The sequence below is a fragment of the Hipposideros armiger genome, unplaced genomic scaffold, assembly GCF_001890085.2.
Source record: "Hipposideros armiger isolate ML-2016 unplaced genomic scaffold, ASM189008v1 scaffold_604, whole genome shotgun sequence".
Taxonomy (NCBI): Eukaryota; Metazoa; Chordata; class Mammalia; order Chiroptera; family Hipposideridae; genus Hipposideros; species Hipposideros armiger.
The window spans coordinates 276,392-292,725 of record NW_017731954.1 but is presented as its reverse complement, the minus strand read 5'-3'; the positions used below and the strand labels follow the sequence as shown (position 1 = coordinate 292,725).

At 34.7% G+C, this 16,334-nt stretch overlaps 1 protein-coding gene across 1 annotated transcript in view; it reads left to right on the top strand.

Moving 5' to 3' along the window:
• Nucleotides 1-16,334, top strand: part of FOXP2 (forkhead box P2) — a 614,071-nt gene that overhangs the window by 557,819 nt on the left and 39,918 nt on the right. Inside the window, exons 11-15 of the mRNA XM_019624737.1 lie at nucleotides 848-1,061; nucleotides 2,814-2,918; nucleotides 10,245-10,332; nucleotides 11,970-12,053; nucleotides 16,144-16,334. The exon at nucleotides 16,144-16,334 is cut by the window's right edge and continues 11 nt beyond it. Coding sequence (XP_019480282.1) covers nucleotides 848-1,061; nucleotides 2,814-2,918; nucleotides 10,245-10,332; nucleotides 11,970-12,053; nucleotides 16,144-16,334 — 682 coding nt within the window. The remainder of the gene's footprint in view (nucleotides 1-847; nucleotides 1,062-2,813; nucleotides 2,919-10,244; nucleotides 10,333-11,969; nucleotides 12,054-16,143) is intronic.

Sequence of the window (16,334 nt, the reverse complement as noted above, 5' to 3'; positions counted from 1 at the left end):
GCCATAATGTATTTTTTCTATGTTTTTCATTGCAAAAATGCGTCATGACGTTTCCCGACAACCCAATATAAGTCAAATGCTTTGACAATAGTCTCTCAATTCCTTGTTTGAAAATTATAGTTAAAAGCTAAAGGATTGTGTCTAGCTTTTTTATTTTCATGCTTCATAAATCAGGTAAAATTGCATAATCTGAACCAGGGAGTTGTTTGAAATGAGTAGTTGATTTATTCTATCTATCAGTCATAAAATGAAGAAGTTTAGATATTATCTGCTTAATTGATCCATGTAGTTAAGCATATTGGCTTTTTGAGGACCTCAAAAGGAAATCCAATTATTTCATTACCCTCTCTGAGAAATATCAAAATAACCAGATAGTTGTCAAATCGAGTTTTGTTTTGAGCTGAATGTTTCTTATATTTCTCTGACATTTTTGTTTGCTCTTCTTATTTCTTTTTTTCTTTTCATTTCTCTTGATATGTCTTATTTCCAAATCTATTTCTCTTTCACTTCCTCACTGATGAAACTTAATACTAGCAGTAAGTAAAACCTACTGTTAAAAGTTGAATGGTTTAATTTTCAGATAGAACTTGTTGGATTTTTCTATTAATCCTTGATATTATTCCAAACCCTATTATTCCCAGTATTATTTCCAAATTGGTAGTCTTTAGCAAGTAACTGATTAGTCAAGAGAAAAGCAATGATGCTGATGGTGTAAAGTGGCTTATTATTGTATATTAATTATGCTGGTAATATCACTTTTATTATCGGCCTCAATCCAGTAATATCTCTAATCTCATTATATGGACTTTGCCTTGTTATATTAGTGGGGCTTTCTCTCATTTTATAGCTGGCTTAAGTCCCGCTGAGATTCAGCAGTTGTGGAAAGAAGTGACTGGAGTTCACAGCATGGAAGACAACGGCATCAAACATGGAGGGCTGGACCTCACTACCAATAACTCCTCCTCGACTACCTCCTCCACCACGTCCAAAGCATCACCACCAATCCCCCATCATTCCATGGTGAATGGACAGTCTTCAGTTCTAAGTGCAAGGCGAGACAGGTAAATCTCCTGAGCTTTACTCTATATTGATCTATCGCCAAATTTTACTTTCACCATTGATAAAACTAAAAGTTATAATTTGTACTTAACAGAGGCAAAATGTGTAAAACAGCAAGTTAAATGGAAACCTTTATATTATTTATTGTATATATTATTTTTTTCATTACAAAAAGTAGTTCAAATACTAGCAGTTTGATGGGTATAGTGGGAATTTGCCTGAAGAAAGTTACTTTTCATAAGTGTGTGTGGAATTATTGTATCAATTATTTTATGAGGAAGATGTGATTAACCTGAACACTATGAGAACATTTTACCATTTTTTAACTTAGCCAGTTTTAAATAAAGATGCATATATATCCCCCTTAATATATCTTTTACACATGTGTTTAGAAATCAGAGCATATATATATATATATATATATATATATATATATATACACACACATATATATATACTCTCTATATATTATATCTGTCATATATCTATGATGGAATATATAAATATGGAATTTATAAATATATAAAAATAAATTTATGGTGGTAACTTTCTGAATAAATTTGCCTCAAAAATCCATAAATAAAAAAGTATTTGATGTCAGTTACCAACACTGAGTACATTATGTTAAATCGTTTTTTAACTCACTGTTTTATTTTAGTTGTGTACGGACTGCCTTTGTAGGAGAAGCACCCATGTACTTTTGTCCACTTAATTCCATTTATTCAGACATATGGCTACCTAATCAAGTCCTTGAAAGTCATTTACATGAAATATATAAACTAAAACATTTCTCAACATGAAAAATATTTTTTTAAAAGATGAAACATCAGTGTAGGATTTCTTAACAAAGTAGCTGAGGCTCATATGATACATATCTCTAAATTTCAAATTTAAGTGTAGTGGAATGATAGTGTTTTGGTATATGATGTGAGTATCTGCCTAGTTGCAACAAATTCTTTCTCATAAACAAAGCTTTTTTTCAAAGACATTTCATTACAGCACAGTTTAAAATAGAGTATTACAATTTGGTGATATTTCTGGTTTTCATTTGAGTATCATGAAAAATGCTTCTTGTTAGCTTGCATTATTATAAAATGGTACGTCTCTGAATGCTTTCACACTGTTGTTTTAATTGAAATTAATTTGATGATTATATATTTCAGAAGTTGGTTGATTTCTCTAGGCTCTCTCATCTGATATAATATCTACTTATCAAAAGTCATTAATAATTATAGAAGGATAGAGCTAATGAACACTGTTCCAAAGTGGGATTTTTTTAAATCAACTCTTACTAAATAGTAGAAATATATATAGTTCACACATATATATTAAACAATTTAAATGATCCTAAAGGTCCATATCTTCTCTTAAAGAGAGCATTTTAAAAATCATATTACTCTCTCAGAAATACAGGGGTTTTTTTTCACTTGACCACATATGAATATATATTTTTTATTTAGAGGTAAATGTTACATTAAGGTCATAAGGCAGGATTAGCATATGATATTATACAGTCCTCTTAGTTTTCATCCTTTATTAACAGTCATCTTTGGCTCTATTTCTCCTCTAATTGGAACATCATCTAGCCTTGGCAGTTGAACTATTCAATAGAACGATTAAATTTTTCTGACTGCTCTGAGCTGAATTGACCTGTTTTGACCTGTTTGTCACTGATCGTAACCTGACAGGCGCTAGCAGCCTGCAACGATTATGGCTTTTTGAGATGAATCTGATGCCATGTTCTTTTGCTACAGCTCGTCACACGAGGAGACTGGGGCCTCCCACACTCTCTATGGCCATGGAGTTTGCAAATGGCCAGGCTGTGAAAGCATTTGTGAAGATTTTGGACAGTTTTTAAAGTAGGTTTTTACGTCTTTTTAGGGGAGGGAGTGGAATATATTGGAGTTTTAGGCACGTTGTTGTAAATAAACCAAAGAAAGCTGAAGGTGGAAATTAAAGGTCCGTAGTAAGCCACAGTCTAAGTTTCCTGTGTGTTCCAACCAGTGTGTTAGCAAGGTCAGGCTAAGAAAGTCAACTCTTCATCTTTACTTTTTCATGAGCGTATTTACAAATCATTCAATGCAGCTTTTTGAATGAGTGAAAACTATTAGCCTACTGTAAGAGTGTGATTAAAAATTGGGAGATATGTTTGCAAGGTTCACTTAAATTTCAAGTTTTCAATACAAATTTGAAGTAAAATTATATGAAGAGTCATACTATATATTTTAAAAGATACAGTTTGCAGGTTTACTTTTTAAAATTGCAGACTTTATATTCCTTAGTATAAATAATGCTATTTAAAATGCATGTTTAACTAGAATAGACAAATCAAAGTTGATAGAAGCTCAAGTTTTAAGATAACTATATCTCATCCATGCTGATACTTGGTGCCCTCAGAATCCTAAGGAAACATACATGACTGTATGTTTGTATGATAGATTATATGACTTCTCTTGCTTAAAATCAAATCTTGGTCTAGCCTTAATTTTTTCACACAATGACAGTTGTTTTTTTTAATTTTTAAGAAGTTCTTTTTCAAATGAGAATATGCATTCTTTCATGAAACATTTTCCACGCTCAATTCCAGCGTACAAGAGATATAAACACAGAGCTACAGATAGGTTTATGGAGATAAGTAACTTCACAGGCTGAGACTCTTATGTTGTCATGGAGCAGCTAACAGGGTGAATGAACTCTTTCATGCTTCATCAACAATTAAGTTAATTAGCTCATTTGAAATTGCACTGCTTTGTTGCCAGGATGTTGGCAGAAACATCAAAAAGGTGTGTTTACAAATGGTAGACTACAGGGTAGAGAGCAAAAGCACCTTAACAACAAGGCACAAGTACTTGGCATCATAATAACTTCATCAATAATTACAGTTAAAAAAAAAAGGAGTTTTTTTTAACCTTTTCTTGTTCCTGACCAATTAAAAGAAAATTCACTTTCTATATTACTATGGTTTTTTTTTTAAACAACCTGAAATGAAACTGTGCACTCCTATTATACCAAAACAGTTGTAAGCTACCATTTTGTTTAGTATGAAGCTTATTCAACTGTTCTAAGCAAAGAGAGCATTTAAAATGTTAGGTAACTTTTCTGAAGTTTTCCTCTCGAGGAAAAATCACATTTGTTAAAACAAAGACAGAATATAAGGATATTAATTCTTTGAACACCTAATTTCATATTTCTTCATTTGGATATATTAGTCCTCATTGATCTGTTATGTTATTCCTCATCATTAAGATTCCTGAGAGGATCATTGCTACTATTTCTTCAGTATGGTAACTTCAGCCACAGAACTAACCCAATCACCAGATATTTTATTGCCCCAAGTAGTTCTTTCTGACAAAATTCAAAATAAATTTTAAGAAAAATATACATAGCTTTCCATCAGTGTGATTTCCTCTATAGCACCTAGAAAGGAGCATTCTTCTTCACCTCAAATACTTACGTATACTTTCATTAGTAACAAGCAGATGAACAGGAACCCTCATTTACCCTCCGTGGTTCTTTTTCATAATTATGCTAGTATATTTTAAAATTCAAAAATTACAATTAAAAAAATAATTTCCTTTCAATTAAATATCAATGTTGATTCAAAAGACTGACCATTTTTCCAACCCATTAACTTAATAGGGATGACAGAAGAAATGACAGTAGATTTTTAGACCTTTCTTTTTGTCTATTTTTGTTATGATGTGCTTCAGATTCCCTGACTCAAAGATCTGTGACAATTTCTGTTAATAGAGCTAATACTGGTGTACTGTACTGAAATGAAATATTCATCAGACATTTCTATACTGCTGTTGGCTTTTTCTTAACATGTGTGGGAAATCTGAAGAAAAAATTAATAATTTTATTAAATTAATTTCAGTTATTCAGAAAAAAGTTTACTTAGTGTCTGTGTGGAAAGTCAAATGAAGAAGGCGGCACCACTAACACATCGTCTTGGAAAGAAGATTTTGATTTTCTTTTGTGATTGTGGAGGGAACGGAAAGTCTTGAAACAAAAATGTTAAACAAGTCAAAAACCTGTGAAAGATTTTTAGCTCTCAGTTTTCTTGTGTATCTATTCACCAGAAATTTTATAGCCAGTGTTTATTATAAAAGATGCTTTGAGAAAATACTGTTGGGGCATTTTTAGTCCTAAAATCCATTAACAATTGTGTAGTTTGAGCTTTCCTTCGGTGTCAGACAACCTGTCCATTGGCTTGAAATAAAAGTAAACTACCTATTATTACTATTTAGCTTGTAAATGTTAGCTAACAAAGGACAGTATAAAGTACATTGAGTGCCAGATTCTGTTTCTCATGTTATGTTCCCAAGTTGGCAGAATCACTCTCTTTTTTTGCCCAGCACCAAATGGAAAGCCACCGGAGGACAGTCGTTTACACATAACATACATATTCTTAGTCACATATGTATGTACATACATATATACTTTCATATTCAACTGAAGTGTGGTTTTGTATGGAATAAAAAACTTCAGACTAAGTTAGAAACTGCTATTGGTAACAGCCAAGATGATAGCAGAAAAATAACAGATGAAGAAGAAAGTCCAGGCTAAAAAGGTGTTTAGGAAATTTTTTTAATTGTACTGTAACGTAGGTGTTGACAGAAACTAAACATTTTTCTGACCACTAATTGAAGGTCTCACTAGATCGCTAAAACCCAAATCCTATTTCTTCATTACTGTCTTATAAATGTCAAAGTGTAATAACGTCTGACAAAACTTTAGTGTAGCTTGGCTGCAAAATTAATTATCATTCCACTGGACTTAAATCAGCTTCAGTGTAGATGGGCTGACTTGCAGAGCTGAAACTAAAAGGTTTACAATATAACATTCTCGTTAGCAGACAAGTGTTCTTGAGCCTGCACGTAATGCCAGCAAACAAAATGTGGTCTGAGATGTGAAGACGGATGCACTCTCCCTGAAGAAAGCTAGAATGATTAGCGTCCATAAGAGTATCAGTCTAGAGTAATTAGTTGATGATAAACGAATGAGGTTTGTTTACAAAGGCTGCATTTTGAAGGCTGAACACTGTATGAAGAGTAACAGAAAAGGCGGTGGAAATAGTTTATTGAATGGAAATTTGTTGTCTTTTTTCTTGCTGCTGACAACTCTAAAAATTATGTTTTTACTTCCTGTGCATTGTCTATGTCTTTGTCTTTGACTAGGCAGCATGGCTACAAAATTATGACCTCAAGAAGGCATTCTCTGAACTTGTCAGAATGCTGTTTCTTTTAGTGACAGTGCCCCCATCTCTCAAAACTAAGGCATCTCACATAATCAGCTAAATGAATAGTGACAGCTAACATTTTGTATTTAAACTCCTGTCAGTGTTTAAACATAAAAAGCTTGATGCAAAATAAATCAAACACCAGTGATATGCAAGTGAAACATTTTGTTAAAACAGTCTCTGACATAGTTGGGTTTAAATCTGATCCCCTTTTAGCTTATAAAATGCTATATACTTTAAATGAATTTGAGAAATCTAGAGGTTAAAATTGAATTGCTAATCTGGGTTGGATATAATTGAAGTTACCACTTGCATTCATAACCTTAAAAGCTTCGTTAAAGACAATTGTGCATTAAATAAATTGGAAGGACCCTTTCCTACTTTTCGTCTTTCTGAAATGCTTTCTTAATTGTTTTTAGAAAGAATTTGACTGTCTATTTACATTTTTTTCTAGTCCACACTACCTACCTAGCACACAGATTCAATGCAGTTTTGAAAGAACATCAGTCGACCACATCATTTATTCCATTTTGAAAACAAAAATCAATATACCTATAAAGTGACCCATAAATTAGAACTGGCTCACACAATGTTTGTTCAGCGCTGCCTTTCTGAAGGCACCCTTTGCATTTTTTCTTCACCTCTCTGTTTGAACTGCAGTCTCAGTAAGAGGCTCATTAGGGGACATTAGGGACTGGAGCTAACCAGAATTCCAGAGCTTGCTTTGCTCTTATTAATGCATAGTAGAGTAGAATGCATTTAAATATTTCATAGACATTCAGTAATTTGTGTGTAATCGCCTTGTTAGCAGAACAGTGGAAGGAGAACAGGCCTGTGAAATGGTGTTAGTGATTGCATGGGTAATTTACAGACCTTTGCCATCAGAAAGAGTATTATTGTTGGCTAGTATGAAGCTGTGAAATAGAACTACCAATAAGTAAAAAAAAGAAACTTAATAAAGGTTTTGTAACAAGCATCTTCAGGGATAACAACCCTACTTGGTCCTTTTGAAACAGCTATAATTTATGACATAGGCAATATATCAAATGCATAAGATAGTATTATGGAGCATTCATATGAAAAGGGTATTTGCAACATTAGTTCCAACTTCCTGCAAGGGACATGATTAAATGATTAATGAAATGTCCCTTTGCATATGCATTTTGAAACAGCAATTAGGCACTGACTGAGAAAATCCACCAATCCTCTCATTTTTCAGTATTATCTCATTCTTGATTTATAAATCATAGAGAATTTTTGAACAGCAATATGTAGTACCTGAGATAGTTATAAAAACATAAAAGAGAATAATTTGGGCACAAAACAGTCATAAATACGTAAATTCATAATTTAATGTTAATATTCAGCCTATTTATTTAGTCTTATTGCATTGTATTTATATCCCACACTATTTCTGTACTTTGATTGGCATCATTAAGTAGGGGGAACGAAGAAGCACTATTATTTTACATATCACTGGTAAACAATAGTGAGGAAAGGAGAAGGGAGATGTGGCAGAGGTATGTATGTGTTTTTCAAGTTCTCAGTAATCCACTGGAGGCTGTTCTATAAATGATCATTGAAGGGCTGCAAGCTAGCCTATAATTACAGGAAAGAAAGTGGCAGCTCTGGCATTTCATAACTATGTGTCCTCGAAAAGTGCTTTGTGAGTTTGTCACCAATGATAATTTAGATAGAGGCTCATTACTGAACATCACAACACTTTAAAAACCTTTCGCCTTCATACAGGAGAATAAAGGACTATTTTAATGGCAAGGTTCTTTTGTGTTCCACTGAAAAATTCAATCAAGACAAAACCTCATTGACTATTATTGTAGTCTACAGTCTCTATTCTAATAAAAGCTGCATAGATAAATTGAATAGGTCTCTAAGACCCAAGTGTATAATGCAAACATTTTGTACTTTTTTTAGTTCTTTAAATATAGGACAATAATTATCACTAAGCAGTAAACAACTATAAAAAACCTTTTTTTAAAAGTGATTTCATGCAAAATAAACAAGTTAGACTGAATGTTATCTTTTCTTGCGAAGCTGTATATTCTACTTATCTTGCTCCATCTACACCCTCCTCAGTGTGTATAGCTGAAGCATTTTTTAAAATATTCATCATTTAGACTGATTGTGGAATAAATATATGTATGTTCCCCAAGAGTTCATGGTGAAAAAAACCTTAAGAAAATACAACAATATTAAACCTTAAGAATATAACTACCATTGTAGTACTGATAGAAAGTTGTCTCATTGCTCATTAAAATTTGGGGGAAAAAAACCTGAAAAACAATTTTAAATGTCCCATTAATTAGGAATTAGCGACACTTTACATCATAAGCTAACCTCTGGTTTACTCTAACATGCCATGCCTCCTTTCAGAAAACGTGATGAATTTTAGTTCTCATTCTAGTTAGATTCCTAAGGAACTGAACGGAGCAGAGCATAGGGCAGGCAGGTACTGTGGAAGTGCCTCTCCTGCACTCTAACCACACACCTCAAACTTGACCTGATCCACCTCGCTATTTTAGTGCACAGTTTCCCTTCAACCAGGAATGACAATTGTGCCAAGATGCATGGAGGTTTTGTTGTTATGATCAGTGAGGAGGTACTATAGTGAACTGATTTAATTTTTTCAGGGCAGGGGCAGAACAGAAAAAAGGTTTCTGATTGCTGAACCTGGATCTACTAACAAATAAACTTATTTATAAATTAGCTCTTTCTCAGAGACACCATTTTAATTGCTCACATGTGCTACATATATGTCTGTTTATATAATTTTTTCTGCTTCATTATTAATTTTAAGAAATATAGGTAATAATTTGAATGGGCACAAAAACACATTTGTTGAGTTCAGTATACTTAAGGCTATACTAAACTTTTTAGGCTATTACATCATTCTAAATGATACTTTAGCCCGAATGGCTAAATATATAAATTTTTATTTAATTTTGTGAATATTCTGTTCAATGTTTCATTTATAATCATTAATAAGAACATTTATTAAATTGCTGCCTTAGTTTGCCCATTGGTGAAATAGACACACCAAATGATATTAAATTAATTGATAATTTTTTTTAATTTTAGGAGGCAGCAAATAAATTATAAATGACAAAGTACAAATTATTGGATATTTTTATGTTCATTGGAGATGCTGCTGTACTAAATTACTTTTGGTGTACTACCATATCACTCATTCAAGAGATCTTTTTAAACATTATGTAATAATAATAAATAATAATAATAGACTAATACATAATCCAGATCAGAGTATGATAATGAGAATGGCTAGTCTTTCACCACTTTTATATACGATTAGGATAGATGTCTCCCAAATCGGACACTAGACATGCAATGTCAATCTTTTGTTTCTGATTATCAGAATCTTTAATGTACTTTATTTATTAGTAACAGCAAGTGATCATTCTTCATAAGTATTGATGTTTCCATAGGATGATAATTTGCCATCTTTACATAATTCACACCATATCCTAGTGAAATAAGAGGTCGCTCACTAAATAACATCATAGGAACCACAAACTGTTTTAACAGAAATGGAAAAGAGAATTGCCTTTGTTCTCTTTAGAATTACTTTTGGTTCATATATTTATAAGGTGCCCTTTAAAAAATGACATGAGTGTATGAAATACATCTAGTGATTTCTGTTATGCTATAAATGGTTTGGGGAAAATATTTTTTTGTAATAACTGGGAAGCTTAGAAACAATGACATTTCCTGCTATCTGAAGGGTCTCTTTATACTACATAAATAGTCTTCACTAAACACGTAAGCATATTTAACTTTTGCTGTACAATTTCAAGCTGTTCTTTTTTCCCACTGTGAAGGCACATGTCACTTCAGGATAATGCCTTTTAAGGGGAGCGTGTACCACTGAGATAGACGTTGCGTAACGTTTTGTTTTGTGTTTGTTTAGGCACCTTAACAATGAGCATGCGCTGGACGACCGAAGCACTGCCCAGTGTCGAGTGCAAATGCAGGTGGTGCAACAGTTAGAAATCCAGGTTTGTCCCATGCTCACCTAATGGACTCCACTCTCAGGTTCTGGTGGGTTAACCCGGGTACTGGGTGGATTCCGAGTCTTTTAACACCATGCCAAACAGAAAGACATGGACTTTTAGATTGTAATGACCAATGATTGATAACTCGGGGTGGATTGCTGTAGTTTAATGTACTTATTACTTAGACTTATATAACCATTAGACTACATCATATGCATTTGGATATCCGGAAAGGGTCAAATCTAAGATTTCCGTAATAGAGGTTACACCAGATCCCCCCAACTGGATATGATTTTTATTGCAAAGATAGTTTTTACATAAGCTAATTTTGATTTTTTCCATTGGATTGTATAGTATAGCAATAAGTCTTTACAGCATCATGCCTGTAATATAATACCCTGAGAAATCCCTGTTTCTTTTCTATCTCTGGTGTATTTTTAATTAAAGAACTTAAAAAAAAATGTAAGACTTGTCTTTACTGGAGTAATGGCCAATCATTTATAATATCACAGATGGTAATACATGTATCAAATGCTGCTAATTTTAAGTTAAAAAAACATTTCAGTTAATATCGAAACAGAATTTGGCCAAAAATAAATAGAACTCATAAAACTGATCCGAAAACAATTATGTCACCATACGTATCATTGTTATAACATTCTTGTTATGTTTTAACTAAACCTTTAAGGCTTCCTCTAATATTTCATCTTAAAGGTTATTTTTTTCTCAATCAAACCAATATTTTGTTTCATTTAATTAAACATACCATTTATTTTTCGTCACACTTTGCAACATCTTGATTTGTTTTAAATCTATCAAGTTGTAGCCTTTTTTCAGGGAGCTGCTAAAAATATTTTATTTTGGCTGGTGAAATAAGCAAGAACACATAAAAAGCATCCTTACTGAAGTGTTTTAAAGATCTTTTTGTAAACCTGTTTACCATGTGTAAAAAAGGTAGAGTCAAACAAGAACCCAGCTGATGATGATCAAGTCTGCAGGGTGACCAATTACGCCTTAGTCCTGTGTGTGCTGTGTCTGACTGATGGAACAGTAAGGTCCGTCCTTGTAATGAGACCCAGTGCAAGTGCAGATGCCGAGTCTGTGGTAGAGTTCAGCGTTTCACACTGCCTGGTCTCTGTCACTCTATTGAATTAGATTGATGATGGCAGATTGCAGGGGGCACTAACTGGACCTCAGTGGGGATGCATGAAGTGTGTAGACAATCCTGGCAGGCCCTCCGCTTTGAGAACCCTTCACCCCGTCACAGCTGTTGGCACTAGTCCATGGCTAACAGTGTCCACAGGATTTTAAAGAGATACCATGGGCCTTCTAATTTATGGTTTCAGTAACTTGTTACTGTCCAGGCAACTGTGACCTCAATTCTCTTATTGACAAAAAGATGAAGTGTTATTTGTTTTGTCTGACCTTTTAACATAAGGAAAGCTTTAACATAAGGAAAGTTTCCCCACCCCCCCTCCATCGCTAAAGTTGCATTTCCTCCCAGATGTTCCTACTGACACAGACTTTTATATGCAGGAATCATTACTCTGAGACAAGCTCAATGATAAGATGTATCACTGCCATAAAATGGCTGTATCAGTCATTTCAAAAATGCTTCTGATCTCACGCTTTCTTAACAGCTTTCTAAAGAACGGGAACGTCTTCAAGCAATGATGACCCACTTGCACATGCGACCCTCAGAGCCCAAACCATCCCCCAAACCCGTAAGTGCAGATTGCTTTATAAACAGCAAGTAGCTCTCCCCACATAACCGACTACGAAAATGAACAATTTAGTGACAGTTAGAAAACAACGAGTGTGATGAAAAATATGGCAATAAAATGAAAGGAAAATGCAATTGCTTGTCAAATTGTATGTTTCTTTTAAAGTAATGCTATCTTTTACAAAATCTATCCAATCTACACCATGGGTGACACTAAACAAACTACACCTATCAGTGCACAAATCACCGCCTTGAGGCTGAAGCTAGAGAGAATCTTTCGGTGATAGGTTTGCAGATACTTAAAGGAAACCCACTTTGAGCAACCTGAAAAACAGTAACAGTACAAATCCCAAACAGAAAGGTATGTGGTATGCCAAAGAGGACACAGATTAATCATAAGACACATATAAATAGATTTTTTAATCAAACATTTTGTCAAAAATGTCATAGTATTTTTAGTCAATTTTCTCCTGCTCTTGTGGTTGTTATTTCAGTTAAGGTGTATTTCACATATTGATATAGTTTACCAGCTAGTACACATAGTGTTAATTTAGAGAGCTTGTGACAAAGGAAAATGGGTGATCGTAGGAAATAGTAAGTGCAGGTTCCCTCAAAAACATGAGATTGAAACACAACCTGATAATAAATACAGTCAGACACACAGACTGGTGAAAAGAATATACTTCATCTCACTCACCTAATGTTTACGCAGAAACTTAGACAATTAACCAAGTAACTAGTTTAATGAAAGTTTGCGGGTATACTTTTTAGAAAGTCTCCTGTGTAGCCTGATGATGAGTGAATGCCAGCTTTGCCTCTCCCTCCATCTCTTTAAGTAAAACAAACAGAGTCTTTTGGTTTTGTTGTAGAGGAGGAGATAAAGACGGACCATATTGTCTGAGTTTTCTCCTAGTGTCTCTGATATCACTGTTCGGTTAATATTATTTAAAACTTACACTTTTGCATAAAGAATATATTTAAACACTGCTAAAGTATTTCCTCCAAGAGCTTAGAGTTTTCCCTTTGTGCTACATTTAAGTGTAAGGTACTATAAACACACTTTTAATAGGAAGAAAAGAGAAATGTATTTTCTTGAATCTTACATATTACTTTTTAAACTCTGGAATGTCTAAATTTTTAATTAAAAAATAAACTTTTGAGACTCTTTTTGATCATGTGTTTATGACTTTTTTCAGGAAGATTTTTTTTCCCCTCATTGCTTCTATAGAATAATGTAGATAATCACAAGCCAGAATAATTGTCTCATAAATCCATCAGGAATCTGCAGCTTGTTCTTTTCCAATTAATTATTCAATCAGTAAATTTTTTAAAACTCCAGCAGCATGGTTACATCTACACTAATAAAGAATTTTCAGCCTATAATCCAAAACAGAACCTGAATGAATAATGTAATTGAAGTATTACATTACATAAACCACACATGAAAGAATTGCTAATTGCGTTTGATGGTGGGCAATTAATACAGAATCTTAGATGAGCGATTTAAAATGAAACCACAGTTTAAAGTTCCCTTTGGAATCGGCGATATCTGAAGTGGGGAACTGCACTCCTGGCCTCAAACTGGTTTGAAAGAAAAGTGGTCAATCCTCACACCCCTCAAAAAACCCTAAAATTTATACACTGTGCAAAAGGAGCTTCAAAATTGATATGATAGTAGAGATTTATGGTCTCATGTGCAGTGGCTCAGTGGAGACGGCCCACACATTTGATAAATATTAATAGCATGAATTTATTACCAGGGAGAAATGGGCTCTGTTGGTTCATCACTGCACCCTTAGCAGCTATCAGTACATGAACACAAGCTGCAACCGCGCTGTCTATTATATGACCCCATTTACTCTCTGAATGGTACTTCATTAAACGGTACCTTTTGGCCATGCTATGGATGGATGAAAATCAAAGTTATCGAGGCTGCGAGTCCTGAATAATGAGTTTCACCCAACCTTGACTATATTCAGATGAGCCGATGTGGCTAAGTGTTCATCTGGCTTTTACATGCTTCCCTTTAGTTAATAATAAATTCTATTTTACCCGTTTGTGATTGCACGCCCACAAACATGGGATGCTTATTATTGCAGGCTGGCAGGATAAGTTACCGTAACATTGTAAACATGAGTAGTTTGCATAGAGAAAGATGTAGATCTCCTGTTTTGAAAACTTTTACCGTGTTCACCATACGTACAGTGTCCTGTCAAGTAGTCAGGGTAGAGCTTTCATTGATTTGCAATGTTGCATTTTTCTGGCTTCTGAATGTGCCCTTTCATGCTGGTTTACGATTTCAGAAAGTGAATTTGTAACCATTCAGCTGAGTTGTTTTTGTTTTTGTTTTTGTTTGAGTATGGGGAAGTGATTTGGTTTTCTTTCTTCTTTTTATAATTTTAACATGCAGTACACAATGCTAACGATATGGTCTAAATATAACGGTACTGATTATCCATCCTGCTGTTGATCTTTTTAATATCATCTGCAGCATCGCACACACAGATGCACGTGCGTCCTCCTGCATTTCTCAGGCTGTGCAGAGGTGCTTCTGTGCATCCTGGGCAAGCTTACACCAGTGGCTTTGTAAACGTATTAAATGCAGCATTTAGAAGCATTATCTCAGCTTTTATTTATGTACGTAACAAAGAATTCCCAGCCCCGTCTGCTGGCTTAGAGTGCGAACAGAGTAACAGTTTGTGGTTTATTGGGAACAGATGCACTTGGGGATGCCTTCAGGGTGCCAGTCGTTATTATTAGACTGCTCATGTGCTTCTCCTGGCTGCTGCCCAAGAAAGAACAATTAGCTGGCATATGTTAATTTTTGTTTCCCTAACAAATCTCTCTACTGACTAAATGTGTAAAACAAATCCACAAAGAAAGATCAATCAATGCTGTACACATCATTTTCTCCCCATTAAAAAAAGGTTTATCTTAAGAAGTGTATTTGGGATTTGAAAAGGCAGGTGTTCCTAAATTATATACAAAAGCTGAATATTCTCTATTTAGCCACTCAGGCAGTTACTTCCTATAGAAGCAGAACAATTAAAACTAGCTTTCTTGCTGTACAAAATGAAAGGTCCATAGATTACATCTCTTCTGCATACCATTTAACTATGTGGCAGAAATCTTTTTATGTGCTGCCCTGCGTAACCATTTTGCTAATTGGATGCTATTTATGACAAAAGATGTGTGGTAAATATGACAGAGGTGAGATGAGTTTTCTGATAATGATGAACAGGGCCTTTCTGAGGGGAGGAATGAGGGGCACACTGGTAAACAGCTCGCATACATTCTCACCTTTTTCCTTTTTTCTACCCTGACACCCACTTTCCAGGGTACATCAGCATTAAGTGACACTGTAATCATAAATTGAAAATGATACTTCCAGAGGAATTGGCAAACTTGACATTTCATTATATTTGTTAACACATGCCACAAATGATTGTTAGTGAGGAAATTCCATTTCCCTCTCTCCATCTCCAATCAGATTTAATTTGAAAATTTTCAGCCTCCTCCGGCTAATTTGCAATTAAGACAATTTTGTTTGAATATGTAGTAATGTCATTACCATTCCACCAAATTAGCAAGGAGACTAAAGGTCAGTGTAAAATTTTCCAGCTGGCTGGAGCCTCTCAGCTGAGATTTGGGACTCTGGAAAAAAAAAGTCTGGCAGCAACAGAATAGCAACTTACTTTAAGTCCTGTTGGTTGAAAACATTGCATCCTTGGTTATTGCTGGTTATCGTTGCTGCAGTGGGGGCCACACCTGTTTAACAACAGGGGCAGTCAGTAATCAGCAGCTGGCTTGTATTTAAGGAACTCCTCTCCCACTGAAGTCTGGTAGGACAAGAAGGAGTTAGTCCTAAGTAACATTGCTGTAGATTATTAGATAACCTCTAACAGCATCCTCTAATTAGAGTTCTTATGATACAATTTCATCCTGTAATTAGCTGAGATTGGCTGCTTCCTTTTGCAGCTTATTAGCGGCAACACAGCTGTAGAAGTGAATCCACTCTCATTTGTCAAACCTTTTTAAGTCTTTTTCTCTTGTCTCTACCTTTTTCCTGCCCTTCTCTTGGGCCTTTGCAGCTAAATCTGGTGTCTAGTGTCACCATGTCGAAGACCATGTTGGAGACATCCCCACAGAGCTTACCTCAAACCCCTACCACACCAACGGCCCCAGTCACCCCGCTCACCCAGGGAGCCTCAGTAATCACCCCAGCCAGTGTGCCCAATGTGGGAGCCATACGAAGGCGACATTCAGACAAATACAACATTCC